The 24098-nt window shown below is 47.5% G+C and overlaps 1 protein-coding gene across 1 annotated transcript; it reads left to right on the top strand.

The window, feature by feature from the left end:
• The first annotated feature begins 3854 nt into the window (after window positions 1–3854).
• LOC144158633 (histone H2A-like) lies at window positions 3855–4223 on the top strand. Its single transcript, XM_077689658.1, has one exon. It carries the CDS (start codon window positions 3855–3857, stop codon window positions 4221–4223), a length of 369 nt encoding a protein of 122 aa, XP_077545784.1.
• The last annotated feature ends 19875 nt before the right edge of the window (window positions 4224–24098 follow it).

Below are 24098 nucleotides of genomic sequence, written 5' to 3'. Positions count from 1 at the left end.
CAAGCAAAATTTTGTTTAGTCCCGGCCAATCCCATTCCTATGCACGGGGCATGATCTTGGAAGACAAACTATCGTCATCACTATCGTTATCACTGGAAGTCGAGGCTACCGTAAGCACAGCATCCTCCCCGCTTGGTAAGGTTCCAGAAAACCGCGCTACGACGGAACGAAGCCGACGAGACGAGATTGGGCGCTGGTTGGAGACTGGCGACAGCGCCCAGTCTCGTTTCGCCTTCTTCTTCCGGACATTGGTTAGGTTCAGCGATTGAATTGTACATTTCACTTTCTCGTGTTTACAACGCCTAAAATTTTGGCAGAATTTGTAGCTTACGGGCTCCTACCGAGAGGACGTTGTTGTGGAGTAGAATTCGAATAATGACCGCAGTGTTGATTTACAGCGGTTTTCCTTGCGTCAGACCCCTTCCCACAGCTGTATAAGCTAGCTCGAATGAATAAGTTCATTGTGCTGAAAAGCATGTACATTTCCAGGTGAACTAATTTACCCGTAGCTCTCCAATACGGCGCTCATAACCCACTTGTACCTTCAGCGCATAAAACCTGTCCAGATTTTGATAGGTTACAAAAAATTTATACACCTATACCTTTTCTGCTCAACTGTGGTTTCCTTCGGGAAAGGAAACACCGAAATTGACAGACTTGCTTACCTGGATGTTACACGCAACGAGCGTTGAGGGAAGATGTCGATGCTGCCTAACGTACTTGTCTTCATTAGCGTAGGGAAGGGGAGCCTAAGCGTATTCAAGTGCCCCGGAACGACAACCCAGCTTTGACTCGTACAATGCAACGCGACTGGCACGCCCAGCTAAATCACTTCTTAGATCGCTTTGGCCAGCACTGTCATAGTGAGCTCCGTAGCGACATAACAGTGGGCGAAGCGTTTCAGACCGAATACGTGGTCATGGATCTGCTCGGCGGCGTTAGAACAAGTTTGTATAAACGGCGTGAATTCGCACTACCAAGCCCTAAAGAAACTGGGCCAGCTTGCACTAGTGCTGCAGGGCTGGACAAACAGCAGAGCTGGCGGCCCCTCTCCATTCGCCGAAGACCTGACTGTTGCACCCCACATGGGCTTCCGAACTTGCCGCAGAAAGTTCTCCATGACTGGCTGGCCCGGATCGTGTTGTCCGCAGGCTTTCGCATTCTCCTAAAGCAGACTGCGTTAGCACGCGCTAGAACCCGCGGCCGAGTCACAAGCCAATGCCCGCTCTACGAACCCAAATGAAATGATTTGCGCCTGGAATGCGATGATAGCGCAATCGGTAACCAAGAAAAAAAAAAAGATAGCTCAATCGGGCAGACGCCGGTTTCATAGCTCGAAAGAACCCAGGGGCGGTATTCTCGAGCTTTGTCCCTTTTGCGTCCCTTTCAAAAGTGTCCCTTTTGGCAAGCCCTGATTGGCTAAAAGCAAACAACCGGAAGTGACGTAACGCAAACGCGGAAAACCTACTGCCAACGCTTATTACTTAACCGGTAGTACGTCACGAGGAAGGGGCGCAAAAGGGACGTTTTCAAAAGGGACAGTTACGAGAATACCGCCCCAGGTCGAATTCCGACCACGTGAAGCGTTTTTTTTCTCTTTCTAATCGGCTGGGGGTCAATCGGGGTGGTGGGGGTGGAGAGTGCGGGTATTCAATGACAAGATGGAAAGCGTCTAGTGGGGTGTCACATGGTTGACAGGTTTTCGTGTAGAGCGTTGGAGCAATGTGGTGAAGTCGTGTGCAGTTGTTGTAGGTCAGAGCTCTTGGATGTAGGCAGTTGCGAAACTCCGCCTCAAAAAACGGCCCGCACCTGGACCCACCTGCTTTGGATCGTGCGTACCTTGGTGCCACTGCACTATCCAAAAAACAAACTAATTATTCAAATTGACAATTTAAAGTTAAATTTTGTTTAAAGTGCATAATTCCTTATTTTTGTGCTTTAATAAGTTATTTATTGCTATCTTAACTCCGGTTTTTAGGTGGCGATTGTGTCTGCGTCCGCGCATCTGCCTCGCTTGTGCGGGCACTCCGGTCCGGCACAACATAGGTCCGAACTGGTCCGAACTGAAGTACCAAATTTGGAGTTATCGTTTGGCCTACAGCTCATTGTATGCCAAAACTAATCGAGTAGCCGATCACGAGGCTCTAAATAATCATTTTCAGCTTGCATAAAGCCGTCGAAGCGGCTTATTTATTTTTTTGCCGCCAGAAGAGCGAAGAGGACGCGCAGCAGACGACAGTGCGTAAGCGATGGTTGACCCCGTGGTCGCATTTCTTTTTACTACTTTTGCTGCCTATATATATAAAACACTTTCATAGTTCAACACATTGGGCTCCTTTGGCATAACAAATTTACGTAAGCACTCAAATACCATTTTTCGCCCAGGTCCTCGAGTGCCCAAGCAAGTTCTATAGTTTATTTTGTCACCAAAAGATGGCGCCACTGTAAAACAAGATCCAAAGCAGTGGACCAATCGTAGGGCCACTTTTTGATATATGGGGCCTATGGGGAGTTTCGCAACTCCTATATCAAGTAACTCTGGTAGTAGGTATCTGTTTGTAGGCGTCGCCAGGTGCATTACTGACCCCATCCCTTCCCGGGAGCAGTGGGAGAGGCTGCTGACCAGCTCCGACCGTGAAGATCAAGCTATGCTGTTCGAGCGGCTGGTGACGGCGGCGTCCTCTCGCGGCCTCCTGGACGTAGGAGGCTGACCAAACCCCCTGCCCTTACCCCTTTGCTCTATAATAAACGTTTGTTCATCACCATCATCCAATCGGCTGCTCATGTTATTGTTCCCCGCCGTTGCTAACCCCGTACCCCTCGAGCCGTCGGCGTGGCCCAGTGGTTAGGTAGCCGTTCTTACAGCGTGAAGGTATCCAAATTTAATTCCCGGGACCTCACTAACCACATATTTTTCTTGAGGCACGCACTCCCAACACCTGCTCGTGGGTTCCCTGCCTCCTGGCCACCTTCTCTCACTTGGGGTTTTTCGGTGCGACGAACGGATAATGCTCAGCCGGAACAGCTCCGCTGTTGGAATTCTGCCGAAGTGGTCACTGAAGACTGACGCCTTTTTTTAGGCTCGAAACAGCACGCAAAGAAATTTAAAACCAAGTGAACGTGCAGCAACATATTCAGTCCCTGAGCATAGGCTATCTGTAACACCAGAAAATGAAGGCGAGCAGACTGCGTCGTTCTCTTTAAAAAATATAATAGACTTATCCCTGTGTTTATATTTAAATATATTTTGTGTGCACCCGGCCTTCACAGTAATCAGTTAAAAAATGAAATAAAAATACGGATGACGCCCACGCCGCCGGTGATTTCAGGTGATTCAGAGTAAGCATTTTGCCACAGTAATTTTTTATGAGTGAAACTTAAGCGCAAACAGACACAGGGACGAGAAAGGGAAACCACAGCAGCGTTTACTATGAACTAAAAGATTTGTCTCTTTGCACTTAAGTTTCACTCATGGATGTTCACCAACTAGCTTGTCTCTCCATTTTGCATCGGTAATTTTTTAACTGAAAAGGTAGAGGCAACTCCACAGAAGTCTGAAATTATGTAGGTAACCGAACTCTGGCAATGACACTTTGGGGAGCAGGAGGAGGAGGGGAGGGGGGACGGCGTCAGCATCGCCAGCAGGGGCTCGGGCCCCCGAGGCCCCGGTAGTCGGCGGCTATGCAGCCGTGAACGAGCTTTATTGATGTCATATATTAATAGCGCGCTGTATTGATGTCCCAGTTGCCGAGGTTGTCTGAATGGATTGATACCGCCAACGAAGATGTCTCTGTCAAACATTGAGCGGGAGATGGGTTTGTAACTCTACACAACACTGTCTTACAGGGGTAACGATGGAACGTCCCCGCCGGAAGTCGACTACAGCGCGGGCAGGCCTAGTCCTGTCCGTGCCTCGAGTGCGGCGGGGCCTGCGGCGTAGTCTGCTCCGGCGCCGCATCAGCCCCACCGCTGCTGTGTACCTGGCAGCGACGCTGGAGTACCTAGTAGCAGAAATGTTGTACCTGAGCGGCAAATGTGCCAAGGACAATTCCAAGAGGCGGATTCGGCCGCGAGACCTGGCCTTGGCCATCGGCATGGACGCGGAGTTATCCCCTCTCATGAGGGGGGTCATACTTCCAGGTGGTGGAGTGGTGCCCCAGATCCAATCCGCCCTCCTGCCTTCCAAGACGCCTCAGCGCAAGGAACTGCCACTAGCACAGTGAAGGTGGTGGAGCTGCGCTGAAGATTTCAACTCTTCTCAAGCCTGCACGACCTTGTTTTTTTTTTTTGCGCCTCCTTTGACTTTTTTTACTCCGATAATGTTTATTCATCATCATCATCGGTTCCTTTTCACTGAACACCACTTTTCTTTCGTGATGGCCAAAATTATCCCCGTACGTGCTCATTGTGATTGCGTGGTGTGTAAAAAAAGCTCCCTCATCTGCTGCTTTGTACGCGTTCTTTTCCCTGTGTCTGTGTACTGCTGACCCCTGTGACAACGTACTTAGTGCTCTCTGAAAAACGGCGGACGACGAGTTTGAGACTTACGACGCTGCGGCGACGACGACTTCGACCCCGTCGACACGTCGAAAACCTCGATGAACTCGACGCGAATGAAGAGAACATCGAGCTCCTTCCGGCCGCTCACGGTGAGCTTCAACAGCACCAGACCCGCATCACGACCACGTAGATGACGAAGTACGAGTGTAATTTAACCCTCTGCCGCAACTCTCCTTATCCCTTTGCGCTTCTATACTGTTCGCCTCTATAGAACGTAATAAACTTTCTCATTGCTGCTTGCGCAACAGTCAGCCGTTTCCACAACGTTAGGAAAGGGGAATTTCCTCGGTGACCACTCTGCTGAAAAAGAATCCAACGTGTGCCGCCCGCGAAGCTTCCTTCTTGTAACGATGGATCGTTCCAGTGCATTCTTTACGTCACTCGCCCTGCTCTGCTTGGATGGGGCACTTCCAGAGACACGCTTCTTGCGCGCGGTGATAACGATGCCAAGCGTGTTTGTGCGTCCCAGCGCCGACAGTGTGTACGCTTTCAAGAGCCAAACCGGAGGCCAATTTTGAGATACAAATACTTCCCGCTCCACTATCGAACCTTTGTGAAGACTCTGATACCAACGCGAAGTTTTCATAAGCAAAAGGCAAGCGCGCACGTGTCACTAGGCAGCGAAAAATAAAATTTCTCTAGGAAATTGTCTGCTTACAGGCTTTGAAGATGAAAGTCTGGCGATGCTTATTAACAACTTACTGCTGCATTGTCTTTGCGTCTCTGTCTTTGCTTTCATGCACTTTGTATTTTGCTGGGAATTACTTCCACCGGCTTCTTTTACGTGTCGTTCTTCGCCTTCATTTTTTTTTTATCTTAGGGCGCAAATTTCTCCCGAACGACGCGTACCGCGGTACGCCGCAGCTTCCCTTGAGTCAGAGTTCTGCGGCGGCTAGCGTGCACCTGTTCTCTCTTCCCATGCACTACGCTAGAACATTTGCGTTTTCAATTCAGGGTTTTGTAAAGCGTGAATATCAGCCCCCAAAAGCCCCTGCTTCCTTCTCAATCCCCCACGTGGGCATGTGCTGTGAAGAAAGAAACCACGCGTGCGCGTGCAGGGCAGCTGCTAGCACGTTTGGCTGCTGCTGTGGAGGCCCGGGTTCATATCCTGTGGGATCAAACATGTCTTTTTAACAGCACAGATGTTTAAAGGAGCACTGACACGAAATTTGAAAGCTGAGATAACTATGTAGAAGGCTTCCTTTGTTTATGGGGATATCTCCCAGCAAGTTTCAACAGCAACCGTTCGGTGTAACTTATTTTAAATCCATTTCCGCCTTTCCGAGCCCGAGAAAGCTCACAACGAATATCCTTTCGGAATCGGCATCAGCATGACGCCATCTGCTCCCCCTGGCCTTTAACTGCCGACGTGAAAAAACGCGCTGACCAACGTTTATGGCGCTGGCTGCGGTTGTGGCTAACGCTCTGGATGCGGTTGGCGCGCTATGCTCCGGCGTGTGTATCCCGTCACGGTTTTGGGACTGACGTCATGCTGCCCCGGGGCGTGAAGACGGCGGAGGCCACGGCCGGTCTGGACGTGTGCGCGCACGCGCGCGTCCAGATCGGCAATAGCGCGCCAAGAACAGTGACGTCACGAGCACCGTCCGGTCGTGAAGGTCGCCTCGGTGTTCGTTTTGCCGAAACCGAAACTGACAAATAAAAGAGGCTGTAAATAATTATTTACGCTGCGACCGACCTGACCCACTGCCACCAACCCTACCTGACCATAATCACAGACTCGCTGGAAGCCTGCCGCCTCTACCAAGCCGGCCTCGCCCCTCCAGCAGCCATTCACCTCCTTCAACGCCTCCCTGAAGACATTGACCTCTCCATTGTCTGTACCCCCGGCCACTCCGGCCTGGCAGGGAATGAGGCGGCCCACGCCGCAGCCCGCGCACTCATTACCCGGGCACTTCCCGCGCCTCGCGTCGACCAAGCAACTCCCCCACCCCCCGACCGGCAGTCCTGACACCTCTCGACCCCACGTACAACTCCATCCTCTCCCACCACACTAAATCCCGACGGCGATACCCGCCTCCACACCTTTCCCTCACTGACCAACAGATACATCCTGCGCCGACTACAGACCGAAACCTACTTTAACCACATCGTCCTATCCCCCATTTCCCCTTCTCTCTTTCCTCCCGACTGCCCACATTGTCACATCCCTCTCAACACCGACCACCTCGTCTTCTCCTGCCCCAACACTTACATCCCCACCCTTCCCCTTCCACTGAGCAGGGGGAGTTCGAGCTGACCAGCTCCGCACCGGAGCGCCAGGTGGCCCTGGTGCGGCGCGCACTGGAGGCAGCCCGGACAAGAAGCCTCCTGGACTTAGGAGGCTAACCACGTCCTTCTACCCCTTCCCTTTGGCTCATTAAACGTTTTAAATGCAGAGCATTTCTTTAACTCACGATGTCACCCGTTTTAGTTGTCCGTAGTAGTCCGCACCCCTCCCCCTACACTATATAAAAAAATAATACTTACCGGCGCCTGGTTTCGATCCCACGACCCTGCGGGCGGAACGCAAGGTACATGGTGCTCTACCCACTGCGCCACAAAGCCGACACAGAATGGAGGGCTACGAACGCGCCTTATATCCTTGACTCATTCAAACTACGTCAAGAAGCTGCTGATACAACGCATTCACTACCTGTGGGCGGAACGCGATGTACATGGTGCTCTTCCCACTGCGCCACAGTAATCATGCCCACCTGCTAATAAATGATGTAACGTGACCACGTAATTACGTCTCCTCATTTAATTACAATACAACAACCAGCAGCAACAAGTGCAACAACATTAACGTAACGCAAACTACTTAACGTCGTGCGCCCCCGGAAATGCTCTGCATTTGATCGTGCCCCTCGCGAGGGGGATGTTTAGTTTCCTGCCGCAGCAAGAACCAGGCGGCCTCCTGCGCAGACATTTCCACGCCCTTGAGCATGTTCACTTGCAGCTTGCGGAGCAGTTCCTTGTAGTCGTTGTTGGGGTTCTCCTTGAGCATTTTCTTATTTCGTAGCCTTATTTGCCGGGTACCCTCCTAGTGCTCCCTCGGCCAGGATCGTGTAACGCCCTGCATTTCCACAAAAATGCTGATACCATAGAAGTTCAACCTGTAATCATTATAAAAGCGTAAATGCAAATGAATGATCGAACAAAATTAAAAAAAAAAGACTAAGCAAATGAAATAATAATAAGCAATATCAGAAATCGGGAATCGTGTAACATGGGAGTAATGGATAGTCATAGATTGGGGTAAAATTTAAACTGATGCGCCGCTGGGGCATGCGGGGTATCAAATTGAAGGTCTCGAGGAGGGAAATAACGTGGGGCAAACAAAAAATACTTTGTGGTCGTAATCATAACTTAGTTATTGTGAGTCATAACAAAGGTTGGATTTCATAATGATGACCCCTAGGCGTAAGGGATCTCACATAACTGTTTCGATTATGGAAATAACATTGGACAAATAAGGATTACATCCTGGTAGTAATAATGACATAGTCACAATGCATCATAAAATGGGTTAAATTTCATTGGGATGTCACTACTGCGTGGGTAGTATCGAATTGAAGATCGGGGTGAGGGGATTCGCGTTGGACAATAAAATGCTACCTGGTTATAATTGTGACACAGTCATGGTGAGTCATTGTTACGGTTAACATTCAAAGTGATGTGTGCTAGGGTCTGTGGGGTGTCAAATTGAAGGTCTCAATGAGGGAAATCATGTGAGACCAATAAAAATTCCTCCTGGTCATAATCATGACATAGTCATAGTCATAGTCATAATCATGACATAGGGTAAAAATCAAAGTGATGCCACTGCGAGGTATGTGGTATCAAATTGAAAGTCTTGGCGAGGGGAATAACTTGGGACAAATAAGAGATGCTTTCTCGTTACGCTCATGCGATAGTCATGCTAAGTCATAAATTAGGTTAAAATTTAACGAAATTCTGGCAGAGTGGAGGGTATCAAATTTTAAGGGGAAGTTAAAAGGGCATCCCGCTGATCAGTGCTAGTTAGGAATAAACTGCGAAAATTCGTCGCAGAAGCTAGAACGGTAGCCCCAAAAAATTGTGGCGTCAAAGAGAATGAATTTAACCTCCGTTTTGTAGACTGCGCTTTAGGTTACAGGGTGAAAAAAATTAAGACACACGGAGTGGACAGTGTAAGCGCTACTGTAAATTGATTTATTACAAGTACATTATTTCCTTGGAGACCAAACACGTCGGTAGTGTTACAAGATACAAATAGAAGGGGGGGAGGGGCAAGTGTGGGAAACTTTTTACTATAACTCACAGGTGACAGGGGTTCGTAGTTTCGCGAGTGGTTCGTAGTTTCGCGAGTGGTTGATCTGTTATTTTTCCAAAACAAGAATTTTCAAACATTGGGCTGCACTCTCAATAATCCAGTGCAGCGACAGATTGCCTGAGGTGGCTGTTTACTGTCATGTGTGGCGGTGTTCTTGAAGCTTCTTATTGAGGCATCTTGCTGTCCCTCATGATGTCCGTGCAAATATTGTACTTGTAATAAATAAGTTGATACCTGGGTTTATGCTGTCCCCTTGGTTCGTGTGATCTCGCTAATTTTGGTGTACCATGAAACCTGAAACGCAGCCCACAATAATGCGAACCAAACTAGACTTCTCCTCGCCACTGTTCACACCACTTTCACAACTGTTATTCCCCTCGCCACCACCGATTTCTCTTTCACAAGCTTCGCAACCGGCTGATAACGGCGGTAGCGCCCTTATCAGGCGTTACGAGACTAACTTGCCGGCTTTAAACGCCAACGTGAGCCATTAATTTTTCAGCACGAGAGGTTTCCGCGCGATATTTTCGCCCATGTATTTTACAAGGTAAATATAAATGGTAGCTAAACTTCGGGCGAAATGCGGTTCAGAACCTATTGACAGCGACATCAGCATGGGGGCTTATGGGAGTGGCGATTGAAGCGCGACTAGGTGCGGAGGGAACAAACACTAGTAACAAAAAACCAAGCTTTGTTCAACAATAAAACAGCATTGATATTTTACGAACGATATTTATTTCTGAATCACATTTATTTAGGCACAGTGTGGAAAAAAGTTATGCAAATGTTGTTCATTCTCAAAAACCTTTTTTGTAGCGCCCTCTAAAGAATGGCACATGTCATTTCTCTGTGAGGCAGACTTAGTGCTCGGAAAGGCGCTCCTATAGTTCGTCTGCTCCCTTCGCGTGTGTTGGTGGTGCGCATTTGCATTCGTTTGTCCTTGTTAATTTGGTGTGAACTTAATTTTTGCTGTGCGTGGAGTTGCGAGGTGCGTTGTATCGTCGGTGAACGCGTTTAGTATCGTGCCCGGCGGGTACGGTGAACTACGGGACGATGCTGCCAACGGTTGGAGCCGAGAGCTTTCCGCGGTACCTACGGAAATGATGTGCTGTACAAGGTTGCAACAGCAACTCCCGTATGCCTGGCGTTTTACCGCACCATTTTGCTCTCATTTCCACAGGTAACGCGAAACTATAGTACTGTTAATACGTGCACGGGGGTTGTGTAAGGAGACCTGGTGGTGCTTCAAAAAAATGGGTCTACAGCTTTGTTATATCGCAGTGAAATCGTTATATCACAGTTATCTCTTGATTTCACCGCTGCTGAGCACAATGTCGCGGGTTCGATTCCCGGCCGCGGCGGCCGCTTTTCTGATGGAGGCGAAAAGCAAAAACGCCCGTGTGTACGAGATTTCGGCGCACGATAAAGATCCCCAGGTGGTCAAAATTAATCCGGAGCCCTCCACTGCGGCGCGCCTCATCGCCTGCGTTGCGTCGGCGCGTTAAACCCTACAATCAATCAATCAATCTTGATTTCACCCCAGGCTGGCTCGGAGCAAGTGGTGTCAATTACTCTAGGACTTCACAGCGTAGTTTGATTGATTGAAGGGTTTAACGCGCCGACGCAACGCAGGCGATGAGGCGCGCCGTAGTGGAGGGCTCCGGATTAATTTTGACCACCTGGGGATCTTTAACGTGCGCCGAAATCTCGTACACACGGGCGTTTTTGCTTTTCGCCTCCATCAGAAAAGCGGCCGCCGCAGCCGGGAATCGAACCCGCGACCTCGTGCTCAGCAGCGCAACGCCTTAGCCACTGAGCCACCGCGGCGGGTTCACAGCGTAGTACCACTCGAATTTAAACGAGTCGCTTTAATTGTCTATATCAGTGCCTCCTCTATTGCATTAGAAGGCTTGTAGTGATCGTTGCTTCCCGCACTTGTATGCGTAATCATTATTTTCATCGCAGTACTGTGTTGTGCTGTTGCGTGCTGCGCTGCTGCCAGATCTTTCCTGGTATGTGCTTTTACATACTGCCGTCGCTTTCTTTTGCATTGATCCATATTTTCTCTTTTTACTTGTCTATTGCGACACTTACCTAACAATGCAACCAGGAAATGGCAGGCCGGCGTGAATGCTGAGTGAACTTACTGTAGAAACCCATGTGTACTTGATAAGACGCCGGGACAGCTGCGGTGTGCTCGCTGCACTTTCGTGAATCGGCATTCCTGCGGCCCGGTTTTCTGCGTCAAGATGCAGCGCCTAGTTCTTTTCTTTTGTTTCGAAGTAGTTCTGCTTTGACGCTGTCGTTGCTCATAATGCTATGTTACGGGTAAAGTCAATTTTTCGGCGCGTAAGGAAAATCATAATGCATGTAGTGCCTACGAACATTTTGTGCTTATTGTATACGTGCTGATTTTCTGCAGTGTGGTAAAGTTGTTTTATCTTCATCCTAGAATAAAATTCAAATGTCTTGATTATAGCATGACTATGCGTTATTTCTTCTCTTAGAACAGAGGTACACAAACTGAGCAAGCATTATATAACCTTGATCTATACTTAAGGCACGCACGCAACCTGCGTATGTGCGACGCAATTAAACCCAGCAGTGGCGTTGGTAGAAATTTGTATCGGGTTAAGGAGTGGGCACGTTTTTGATATGAAAGGGGGGCCGGGGAGAGTGGTGAAGTGTCATTTTGCGCTCTGTATCCCAAGGCAGAAAAAAAAAGGGACCCCGACATGCCCCCGCGGGAGGGGCACGAGTAAATGCACAGCATTACCCGCCGCGGTGGCTCAGTGGCTAAGGCGTTGCGCTGCTGAGCACGAGGTCGCGGGTTCGATTCCCGGCCGCGGCGGCCGCTTTTCTGATGGAGGCGAAAAGCAAAAACGCCCGTGTGTACGAGATTTCGGCGCACGATAAAGATCCCCAGGTGGTCAAAAATAATCCGGAGCCCTCCACTACGGCGCGCCTCATCGCCTGCGTTGCGTCGGCGCGTTAAACCCCACAATCAATCAATCAATCAATCAAATGCACAGCATTAGCGGCGTTACGCGCGTGGCGGTGGCGATGGGTGTTGTAATGGTGGTGGTAGGGTTGTTGTTGTTGTTGGTATGATTAGGGAGAGAGAGAAGAGACGAGTATTAGGTAACGTCAAGTGTTATTATTATTATTTAGTGCGGCTGACGCGCCGACACCCGGGTTTATATTCCCAACGAACGCAGTAGAGGGAGAGGAGGCGGAGAGAGAGCGCGCTATCACGCCACCGTCACGCCACGACGCGCCCGCACCTGCTGTTGCTACGGTGCTTGCAACGCCGGAGCGCGCGCTGCACCTGTTGTTGCAAGCGTGTTGAGGGCGAGGAGGAGTGGGGGAGAGGGCGAAGCTGCCGTGGTGCGGACGCTGAGTTACGGACGCATAACATCGTGAGTTAAAGAAATGCGCTGCATTTAAAAATTCCGGTCGGGGGGGGGGGGGGGGAGCAGAGGTGGGGGGAGGCGGGAGGGTACGTTCCCTTACCGGTTTGCCACCCACTGCAATCACAATACAACTGATTGCGTTTATACAGCAGTGGAAGGCATGAATACAGAATAAAGGTTAAGAGAAAATGCAAGATGTTTTTATTAACACCGAGGCGGATCATACGACAGTATTTAAAAGTACGTTTCTCTAGTCACGAGTCTGTACTAGTTAAGCTGGCGTTGAGTTGAAGCACACACGCCAAGGGCTCGCCAACTTGCGTCAGATAGCAGTGACATGAGCCCTCAGTGATCAGAGGCCTGCTAAAGCTATTTTGAACTCAAATTTTCGCGCAAATGCCACCCAAATGACGTCACTTTCTGGACCGTATCTTGCGTCACACCCTGTTTATTTTTTGTTCCGCCGGAAGTGTTCCCTCCTCACACAGATGGCGCTAAGCCCCATGAGCAGCTTAAGAGCCGCCATTTTCTGAACGTATGGGGTTCTATGGAAGCTTCGCTACCAGTTACATTTACCCTGTATTTTACGCCTAAGCACGCGGCCATCACCGGTTGCCGGGTTATGCGTGCACTGGTTGGTGTGAAAGGAGGGGGCGTGCATGCATAGCTAGTCTTCATGCTGCTACCGATGGCATGCGCATCGTGCTGGCGGGAAATTTAAACATGGAATTCTCGCGGCTCAATTCGACCTGTCAGCTGTGCTGAATGCGGTTTGGGTTGGTGTGTCACACAGACAGTGGGATGCTTACGACGCGGGACGGAAACGGACAGCAACCTGTTTGTCCACTAGCTAGAATAAAGTTCGAGAATTTCCAGGTTTTAACTCCCCATGGACAGACGCGTGTCGTTCAGTCGGAGGAAGAATAGCGGGAATCGAATGAGCGTCTGCCCGGACAAAAGCGCGAATGGGTGTGAAAACAGCAGAAAACCGCTTCCGCCGCCGTTCCTACCGCACATTCCAGCTTGCCGAGTAGCTGGGAATCTCTCCCGGATTAACAGCAGCGTCGGTGTGAGCCAATATTTCTTGTTCAGCTTAAAGGGCTTTCAGAGCGACAATTCGGGCGGTGCCTTTCACTTCTAAGCACACGCACATAACTGGTTGCCCGTTTTCAGGCCCGAGCTGGAAGTAGAGGGAAGGCGGGGGGAGGGGGGCACGCACATATATCGGTTTCATGCCCTCACTAATGACATGCCCATTGTGCTGGCGGAAGGTTGAAAGTGTCCTTCCACCGCCCCATTGCAATGCGAGCTTTCCGGTGTCCTCCGTGGTCCATCGGATTGGGCTGGTGTTACGCAGACACTAAGATGCCTGCGATGCGGGAGGGAAACAGACAGCTTCAGGTTATTCCATTAGAATAAATTTCGAGTTCTTCCTAGTTTCGATGTGGTAAATGGTAATTGCTCGATCGCAAACTACAGACCAACGTGTCTTGTCTCGTGCATTTCGTGTACTGCGTCCAGCTCCGCAGCTCATCCTTCTTCACAGAGTGTAAGGGCACCATTTTTTTTTTGTATCGTGGTGCAGTCATCAAATGCCGGGAACGTCAGCAGCGTGAAATTTTTTGTAATTCCGAAAGCAGAAACCGTAGAACAAAGCGTTCGGGCAAGCTTAAAGGCCTTTTTGTTTCCTTGTTGGCTCTTACTTTGTTAATTACGGTCTTGCTTCATCTATTCTCAGTTCGCACTTAACAGAAACAAGGTTCGGTACCATTTTAAGGTGGAGGTCCAAGTTGTATGAAGCCGAAAAGGCGGAGGGCCGGACGGAAACTCGGTGAGTAGGGACAGGGACCTTTTCAGGCAAAGAGAAAAAAAAATCAGCGAATTGCTAGCAATATTTGACAGTAGTTGACAGTAAACCACAGCTTGATCCTAAAATACACCGTCATGCGCCCGCACCGGGCACCGAAACAAGTTCACGTCGAAAGTTTACCCGAAATAACGGGAAGAATAAGTCATCGGACACACACACGCACGCACGCACACAAGCACGCACAGGCACTCAACACACAAACACATACACGCGCGCGCACGCACACAAACGCATATGCACGCACACACATACGAACTCGCACGCACGCAGACGCTCTCACGTGAACACGCACACGCACACACGCATGCACTCGTTCACTCACTCACCCACTCACAAATTACGCTTTTCCAGGAATATCTGGTAGCCTTAACACATTAATGGTTAATTTTGTAAACTTGCTTTCACTAACACAAATGGTATTAGAGCCCACCAGAGGCAACCACATTCTAGATATCGTTTTAACCAACGCACCTGAACAGGGGCTATCAACTGTCATTATGCCTGGTATTAGTGATCACCAAGCTGTCCTTTGTGAAATGAACCTAAAGAATACTAACTCGTACAATAAGAACTGCCGGAAAATTTTTAATTACTCAAAAGCTAACATAGCAGAAATCAATGCCGCGTTAAATAATTATTTCCCTACTTTTGAAACGCTGGCGGAATCACATTCTGTAAATCAGCTCTGGCACATCTTCAAAAATAAAATTGTAGACCTACGCGATAAATACGTGCCATCATGGTCACTAACTCCAAGACGTAGTAAAAATAAACCTTGGTTCACAAAAGAATTACACCGGCTCACACAACGAAAACAGAGGATTTATAAGCTTTTTAGGCACAGTCCATGCGCAGAAAATGCAGATAAGCTTAAAAGAATATCTAACCATGTCAAATCAGCCATAGCAGAAGCCAAGTCCCGATTTTTCGATTCTTTTGAATATAGGCTTAAACAGAACCCAAAAGAGCTTTGGAAATACATGAAAAGTAGTAAAAAAGACAGCATCTCGATTCCACTTCTAGTTGAAGGTGACAGTGTTACGGAGGAAGCCTTCGAAAAAGCGCAATGTTTCAATCGCTATTTTAGTTCTGTATTTCGATCGGCGTTATCGCCAACTGATCAACATAGCATAAGTACCCTTGTAGTGCAAAAACCAATGGAAGATATACTTTTTGACACACGCGCAATCGAAAAACTGCTGGAGAACTTAAATGTTTCAAAAGCAGCTGGCCCAGACCAATTACCAAATGCACTACTAAGGCCTTGCGCGTCTTCTGTTGCACCATATTTAAGAATAATTTTTGAAAAATCTTTCCAAGAGGGCGTCCTTCCACATGAATGGAAAATAGCGAGTGTTACTCCAATTCACAAGACCGGCCCACGTTCTGTTGTATCAAATTACCGCCCCATCTCTCTAATTAGTGTGTGCTGCAAGGTCCTAGAACATATTTTGTGTAGCAACATAGTAAAACACATTGAAAATAACGCTTTGTTTAACCCATCGCAGCATGGATTCCGGAAGGGTTTATCTTGCGTCACTCAACTCATACAGTTCACGCATGATATCGCACTAACACTTGATGGTCGTGAATCTGTTGATTGCATTTTCTTAGATTTTAGAAAAGCATTTGATGTAGTACCACATAAACTGTTAGTGAAAAAACTGTCCTTCTATGGTATCACCCCTAAGACTTTGTCATGGCTTTCAGCGTACATTACCGGTAGACAACAATATGTAATCATCAATGGTGCAGCCTCTCATACCTCAGCTGTGTCGTCAGGGGTGCCACAGGGATCGGTCTTGGGGCCTTTGTTGTTTCTGCTTTATATAAATGATATCAGTGATAACATTACATCATCCATGAGGCTCTTCGCTGACGATTGTGTGCTGTACAGGAAAATTTCTTGTGAAAGTGATACCCACGTAATTCAAAATGATCTGAACAAGATTAATACTTGGTGCGAAAAATGGGGCATGTCATTAAACCTGGAAAAAACTGTCTTTATTAGGTTTACCAGAAAAGAAAAAGTCCACTACCCAACTTATAAAATAAGAGATTGCTCATTAAAGTGTGTAAGGGAATTTAAATACTTAGGAGTTTACTTTACATCAACACTGTGCTGGCACAGACACATCGATTATATTACCCGTAAGGCTTCAAGGACATTAGGTTTCCTGCGCCGCAACACAAGCACCTTTCCGCAAACTGTGAGAGAAATATTGTACAAAACAAGCATACGGCCTATACTCGAATATGCTTGCACGGTATGGGACCCGCCAACCATGCTTGATAAAGCTAAATTAGAAAAACTTCAAAGCCTCGCCACCAGGTATGTGTTAGGAAAATTGGCAAAAGAGACAAGTTTTAGTAGAAATACCCGCTTGAACTTACTGAATTGGGAATCACTTGAGCATCGCAGAACTGTATTTCGCTTAAAATTATTTTATGAAGTTTATTTTTCACAGAATGGTATGCCGCGCGAATCGTATATTTTCCCGCCTCATCACATATCCGCCCGCATAGACCATATTTATAAAGTTCGTGAGATGGATTGTAAATCTAGTGCGTTCTTTCACTCATTTTTTCCTAAAACCATTCGTCAGTGTAACAGATTACCTCCTTCCGTATTTGTACACCATTCTAGTAACACGTTCCTGCCCACAGTTACGTCACTCGAAGGCCTAAACTAACATTGTCATGTGTTTTCTACAGCGCAGGTTTTGCTGTTTCCTCAAATCACCTGTCCGCTCACTATTCTGTAATTGCTTCTTTTATTACATGAATTGCATTTTTTCAGCCTCGCCGAACGCACTGTTTTTTCAATTATCGTACCAATGCCGTCTTTTCACGTGGTGTGTCTGAGGGCTATCGAAAATGTTATATGCCCTTTCCATTGCTTTGTCGTTTTTTGAACCTTCGATTCCCGCTTGTGTAAAGTACTTGTGAGTGCCTTTTTCTGAAGTATTGTAATAATGCAGTATTTTTTCGTGGAATGTCTTCAGCTATTTGAAATGTATATATGCGTTCTCTTATAACTTGCTTTCTTGCTTGCTGATAAGTACTTCTTGTGACTGCCTTTTTTGTACACCCCCCCCCCCCACTGTAATGCCGCAAGGCGCTGTGGGTACTAAATAAATAAATAAATAATAAAATAAATCCGACTGCCGGGAACGCGTACTATTCGTCACACCCCACAGGGGTCACAGTACCCCTCCGGTAGTCTGCACACCATCGGCACGCGGACGACGATCTACATACGGGGCACAAAAGATGAGGAACACTAGACTGCGAAGCCCTTTTCAGCGAATCAGCGCAGCAAGCATGACGGGGACTACAGTGTTTGGGCTGACCACAACGCTATTGATCGCGACACAATTTCTACTCGGGCAGGCAAATTCACAAGCGTAATGGTAAATGACGGTCGATGACAACAGAGCAGCACGAACAGCGAGTATCTTACCTTTCGCGATCTGAAGATATGAAATATATATTTCACAAAATGCACGCAACAGTAACGATTCGAACTCCGCATTCGGTAAGGCGAATGAGGAGTCAGACATAACGTACGATCCTTGTGAATCTGCACGAACGGTTACACAAACTTCAGAGGGAGACAGGGAACTAAACGAAGGGGTGCAGTCGGCGAGTCATCATTACAAATACTATGTGAGATAATGCTAAAGTGAGCTTACTTCGCTTGCTTGCGAAAGGTACGCGCATCGGCGTATATGAGTCAATGCAATATTCACGAAACATAACGAAACGTAAACGTTCTGGTGAAGTTTGCAATAAAACAGCAGTGGTGAAGTTTTCAGGTGTGTCAAACACCCGGACAGCAGCAAATCACATGCCTCAAGGTACGCACCGCTACTGCCGTAGAAGGATGTGTGATGCCAGGTCCGCGTGGAAGCGAGCATCATAACAGAGCGCAGCCGTAACAAGCAATGGCAAACACTTATACTTTTAATACGCCAATGCCTCAAAAATGAGCTACTGCTTCCACAACACACAACTCGCCCATCCAAACCGTTCCTCCATCCTGATACGCGAATCCGTGAAAATCGGCGATACCTTTTGCAAACGAATACGGGCACTCACAATTCGCGCTTCAGAACAGCTGGCCTATTGACAGCTGCAGCAAGCCGGCCAATTATGTACACCAAGTACTACGGCACTAGACCACGGTGCTTCCTAATGCCTCCATCGCAGCGCTCAGCGGTAGTGAAGTGCAATCGCTTTGTTGCGACGACGTTACTGACACTAATTCCAACACAAAACGCTGCGAGCCAGAAACATCATTCAGCGAGAGTGCGCGGAATGATGTCATGACAGTGAGAGTATCAGTGCATTATGGCGTCAGACGTCCATCCAAATCGTATTCCTAAATAAACAGGTCACTGGAGAGTTGATTCCACGGTGCCTTAATTATAAAGGGGAGTAGCCACATATTCCCGAAGCTAAAGGCAGTCGTTCCATTAACTAGTAGCTGTGCGTACGAGTGGATATCGCCAGCAGCAATTACCACGCAGCAAGCGGCTCCTGTGACGAATGCCAACAGCGAGTGATGTTCACCGCAGTACGCCCCGCACATCGCGCAAGAAGCCCGCGTTCACTCACCACTCATGAGTGGTGAGCGGGGCTCCCTGCGAGTGGAACTCGCACTCGCGAGTGGTGAGTGGGGTTCACCGCGAGTGGCTTTCGCACTCGCGAGTGCTGAGCGGGGCTCGCCGCGAGTGGAACTCACACTCACGAGTGGCGAGTGGGGCTCACCACGAGTGCAACTCGCACTCGCCAGGTTCACCGCGAGTGGAACTCGCACTCGCGAGTGGTGAACGGGGCTCACCGTGAGTGGCGCTCGCACTCACTCGCACTCGCACTCACCAGGCCAAAACGACGGTGAGGCTCACTCACCACTCACTCGTGAGTGGTGAGTGGGGGTGTGTGAGTGCACTCATGAGTGAGTTTGCCGACCTATATCTGTGATCTCCAGGCTGCCAGCATCCCCATCAACAGCAAAATTCTGCATGGTATGTGGGGTGCATGTGTCTAGGGAGAGGGCGGACTTTAATGTGTGCGCGGTTGTGATCTGGTATGGGGGGGAGGGGTAGGGAGTGTGGGGGGCGTGGTGTTAATAGCTTGAAGGATGTAGTGCCGCGCGCCAGGGACAAACCCGGTGAGACGACGGGAAACATTACCTACCCTCCACCTCGAAATTCCGTCTCGAATTCCGTCTCCAATTTGGTTTCAAATGCCAGCTTTCTCCTGAGAGCATACTTCTGGGATGCTGCGGCGTGGAACACGAAGACAACTTACGGCCAGTCTGTCTCATTTAATTGCTTAAATCCGGTTCAACGCAAGAGAGGGCGCCACCGCCTCAGCAAGCGCGTGATCGCTTTTCTCACCGGCGCGTCTCCAGCGCCCAATCAGCGCGCGCTGTGTGGCAAGAGAGGGACTTTCAATTTCTGAATACACGTATACATGCTTCACCCCTCTCCAGGATTCGCGTTACTGGAGATGACCCGGGATTTTTATATTCGAAAGATTTGGTGTTTTATAGTGTCCCCAGCACTTGTGCGGCAGCAAACGTATTATTGACTGAGAAATTATTCCACTTAAGTAAAAATTTTCGTTCTGCCGCCAAATCATGTTTCGTGACGTCTGCAATGACGCAAAAAGGGCAGGTCTTAAAACGAATGTTAGTACGCTGTTTAGTCCGCAGTGGACGGCGGAACGCCTTGTTTGCTGTCATTTCTCTTAGACGGCCGCCACATTCGGCAAAACCGCTGTTCGCCTTTAATTTGCTTCTGACCGTATTAGCACCTAGCTTGTTTTTGTTACGGTAGGTAGAAATTGTTTGTGAAACATGGGGTATGCTCGACAAACAGGGTCGCGTAAGACAATATCTCTTACTCCAATCGGCCAGTGTCGTGTGAAACAACTCCAAAAGTGCAGGACTGCTGTGCAGCTATGACAAGCGTAGCGCGCGCAGTACCAAGATGTGTACGCAGTGGCACTTCTATGTTTACGTGTACTTTCTTAACTTCATTGTTTACCCCACCATTCTTACTGCTATGAAAGGAATATACATTACATTTAAGAGAAAATGGCTTGTTCTGCAAGCATATAAGCCATGCATAACTTGCGTTTGCTTTTGCCGGCCCCAGACAATCGCGCGGGTGTGCATATGACGTCATATGTTTTCGTGTGGTAGATGAGCTGGTGAGTCGCATAGCCATTCTATTTTTTTAAATAGGAATCTTTCTTCCATAAAACACGAATTATGTACAAAACACTGTATGGACCGATAGCTGCAAAGGCTAGTGGTCGGTTAAATATAAAAAAATAGAAGCAATTCACAAGCAATTTACAAGAAATTAACCTATAGCGTGAAGGGCTGAAGAAAAAATTTAGATATACAATACTACATCCCATACAACTGTAAGTGTACTTGCTCACAGATACACACACAGGAAATCCAAGAAGAAAAAAATATGACACTAAAAAAATTCACATAACAAGATGTTCAGATAAACTTTCACTAGACTTGTAATGCTGTTTGTGGCCACTTTAAAATATCTCGCTGTTTTCACTTCTGTCGGTAGTTCGTGTCATATTTTGACTCGACTAAACTCGTTAGGCGTTCACCATATACATTGTTACATTTGGGAAGGCTAAAATTGCAATTTGAGGCTTGCCTTGTACTACGAGATGGTAAGGCGAAAAGGCTTAACGGAAGGGGAGAATTGATGTTTATTGTATTGTGGATCAAGAGCGTAATTTTATAGTTGCGCAAGGACCAAAACGACAGTACAGTACATGATTACCATGGAAAACGTTGCTCCTGCAATGACCTGAATTAGTAGTCATCGCGGTCAATGCTCGTTTTTGCATACGAAATAAAGGCGATAGGTAGGTGTATATATTTGTCCCAAGATTCACAACAATAACTGATATGTGAATGACATCAAGCAGAGTAGATGAAGCGTCGTACATCGTACGGAAAATAATATCTCGCCTTAAAGAGCTCGTGGCATCCAAAGCTAGTTTCTTGCATACGTTATTAATTTGTTATCTCCAATGTAAATGAGAATCAAAAATAGCTCCTTGGTATTTGAAATACGAGAGTTGCTCTATTAACGAGCTACTAAGAGCAAGTGTATAAAAATTGTTGGGGGTCTTGTACCGGGAGTTAAAAATGACGTACTTAGTTTTGTCTACATTAAGTGTTAAATGGTTTTCAGAAAACGAGGAAGACGTGTTTTTCAGCTCACTCGTTATTCTGGTTTGAATTACAGGGAAGAGATGCTCCAGTAACAATAAGAGTGGCATGATCTGCCTACGTTATTAATTATGAATAGTTAAGAGGCTTTGGGAGGCCTTTTATACAAATTGAGAACAATATGGGACCCATAACGGAGCCCTGTGGTACACCGCAAGTTATTTCTTTAATATCCCATATGAAACCATTAATAAGTACCCTTTGCTTTCGGGAGGTTAAATAGCTATGAAAGAATTTAGGTGAGCTCTCTGTAAAGCTTTATCTTTTTAATTTCTGCAGCAAGATCGCATGGTAAACCATTTCAAATGCCTTTTTAATATCCAGGAAAACAACGACAGCTATGTTATTTTGATGCATCGGGGAATCAAGAGCCTGGGATAAAGTAAGTACAACCGTTGAAGTAGATCTATTTTCTGAGGTGTGATAATATTATTTTCCTTAAGAATTTTTTTTACCTGTTGCGCAATTAGCTTATCGAAGAGAGTGTTGAGCGCACTCAGTAATGATATTGGCCTGTAACTACCTAGTTTGTTTGGATCTCCATCTTTATATATCGGGACCACTTTTGCAACTTTGAGTATATCAGGGTAACAGCTATTTTCAAGGGAGTGATTGAACCGGTGGCATAAGTAAGGGCCAATGATATCACTGTTTTCTTTTATAACCCGCATCTGGATGTCATCAACGCCCGCTTCTTTGTTTACTGCCATCCTATCTCACGGAAGATATTACATCTCCTATAGAAATTTTATGAAAACAGAAGTTATTACATAAAGTTGTGCAGTAGATAACTGCAAAGGAAATTGCCTGGTAAGACCAAAACCAACATTAATGAATTAATCATTAAATTTATTAGCAACGTGCGGGGGGATAATTTTTACATTAAACGTTTTTACACCAATTTTGGCCAAAAAGGGTGTAGCATAAGTCACGTGAAAAAAGGGTGTTGGGAGGCCATTACACCCCATTTTCTTGAATCTCAACACCCTTTTCGTAGCTTTTCACCCTTTTTGTGTTGAAAAACTGTGTTCCCCAATTTCAATGCCCTAGGTTTTTCGTAGGGTGTTGAATGGGTGTGCAACAAGTGTTCAGCTTTTGATTCATTAACGCCATGCACGCATGTATAATTGCACTTTGAAGTACAAGGGATCATCTCATACCCTCCTTTTCACCTCGTAAGAAATGTTCAAAAGCAAAAACATATTGTTCGCGTGCAGTGATCGCTCGTTTCCATATACGTGGTACGCCTCCTTGCCCGAGTTTAGCTTTGGCACGTGAAACATCAATTTGAACTTTTAAAATTAAGAAGATTATATTTCTGCGGCGAAAAAGATGTTGACCGACTGCAACACGCTTTGTCTTCTGTAGGGTGTTGAAAGGGTGCGAAATAGGTGTTCAGTTGCAAAAAATTACACCATCTTCCCGTAGGGAAACCCTGAGTAGTATTCGAAGCAGGCATGGGGTCGATTCAAGTGCCCATTAGTTTTCAGTTCGTCGTTTCCGTGAGGTTGAGGTACGTATATTTACCCTTTGGTTTCCATGGTAACTACCACACCTTTCACTTACCGGAACTACGAAATGGGAAGTTGCGTTGACCCCATGGCTGTTTCGCATACTACTCAGGGTTCCCCTACGGGAAGGTGGTGTAATTTTATTGGGGATGTTGGGGGGGGGGGGGGTGTTAGAGTGGAGAGACATAAAGAGAGAGAGAGAGAGAGAGAGAGAGAGAGACGTTGTACGTGGTATGAGTTTGTCTTTATTTAAGCATTATCCCCATCATGTTCAACGTAGGTGACGCCGAGCTGTGGTTGGCGTTCCGCTTTGATTATGACCGCCTTATGGTCTGTGAAATGTAAAGTCAAGGGCTGTTGTGGTGTATGAACCCCGAAGTTGCTGAAGATGAGGTCGATGCACGTTCCCCGGATGGTTGTGGGCCGCTTGTAATCACGGCCCGCCGAGACTAGCCAACGCACGCCGCTGACGACGACGATGAAACGTCGAAGGGGCGTGAAGCGTGCTCGTCTCGTGCCGGCCCAGGAAGACACCGGCAACACTGTCGCTCCAGGAGCCGTAGAAGGGACTGGGCGTTCAGCAAGCCGAGCATGCGCAGTGGTGGTGTGGACGGCGCAACAACAACGACAACGACAAGGGAGGGGCATAGCCCCGACCATGAGATGCTTCGCATCTAAAAACAACGGAGCTGGGGATTGACCTAGCTTCTTCCGGTGTTACTAAGTTCGAATACATTTTGCTAGGCTTTGATAACTTTTATGTTTTGCAATGTTCTTGCTAGGCTAGGCTAAGTGCTGCGGGGTGAGGCCAAGTTTAGCCGGATTTTACAAGGCTATTCCAGTGTGTCCCCCACACTGACAGCGGATCCAAGGGGTAAACAAGTTAGGTTGACCCATAGCTCTGCTGTTTCTACAGCCTTGCACCACCAGTACCAGTTCCAGTTTTTTTTAATTTCAGAATCCCAAAAGTGCTAGTACCTTTGCAATGGTATAATAAGAGGTGCGCATATGCATGCGCCCCTTGTGCTCACACTGGAACAGGCTCGAAAGGCGGCTTCACTGTTATAATTAAACCTTAAACACAAGACCGACAAGACATCACCAACCAAACGCACTAACTCCGTACTTCGCGAGGACGGACGTGTTC

The sequence above is a fragment of the Haemaphysalis longicornis genome, unplaced genomic scaffold, assembly GCF_048455015.1.
Source record: "Haemaphysalis longicornis isolate Haplotype H1 unplaced genomic scaffold, Haemaphysalis longicornis Haplotype H1 scaffold_1, whole genome shotgun sequence".
Lineage (NCBI taxonomy): Eukaryota > Metazoa > Arthropoda > Arachnida > Ixodida > Ixodidae > Haemaphysalis > Haemaphysalis longicornis.
Note: the sequence above shows the minus strand (reverse complement) of the source record. Positions and strands in the feature narration are given on the sequence as shown.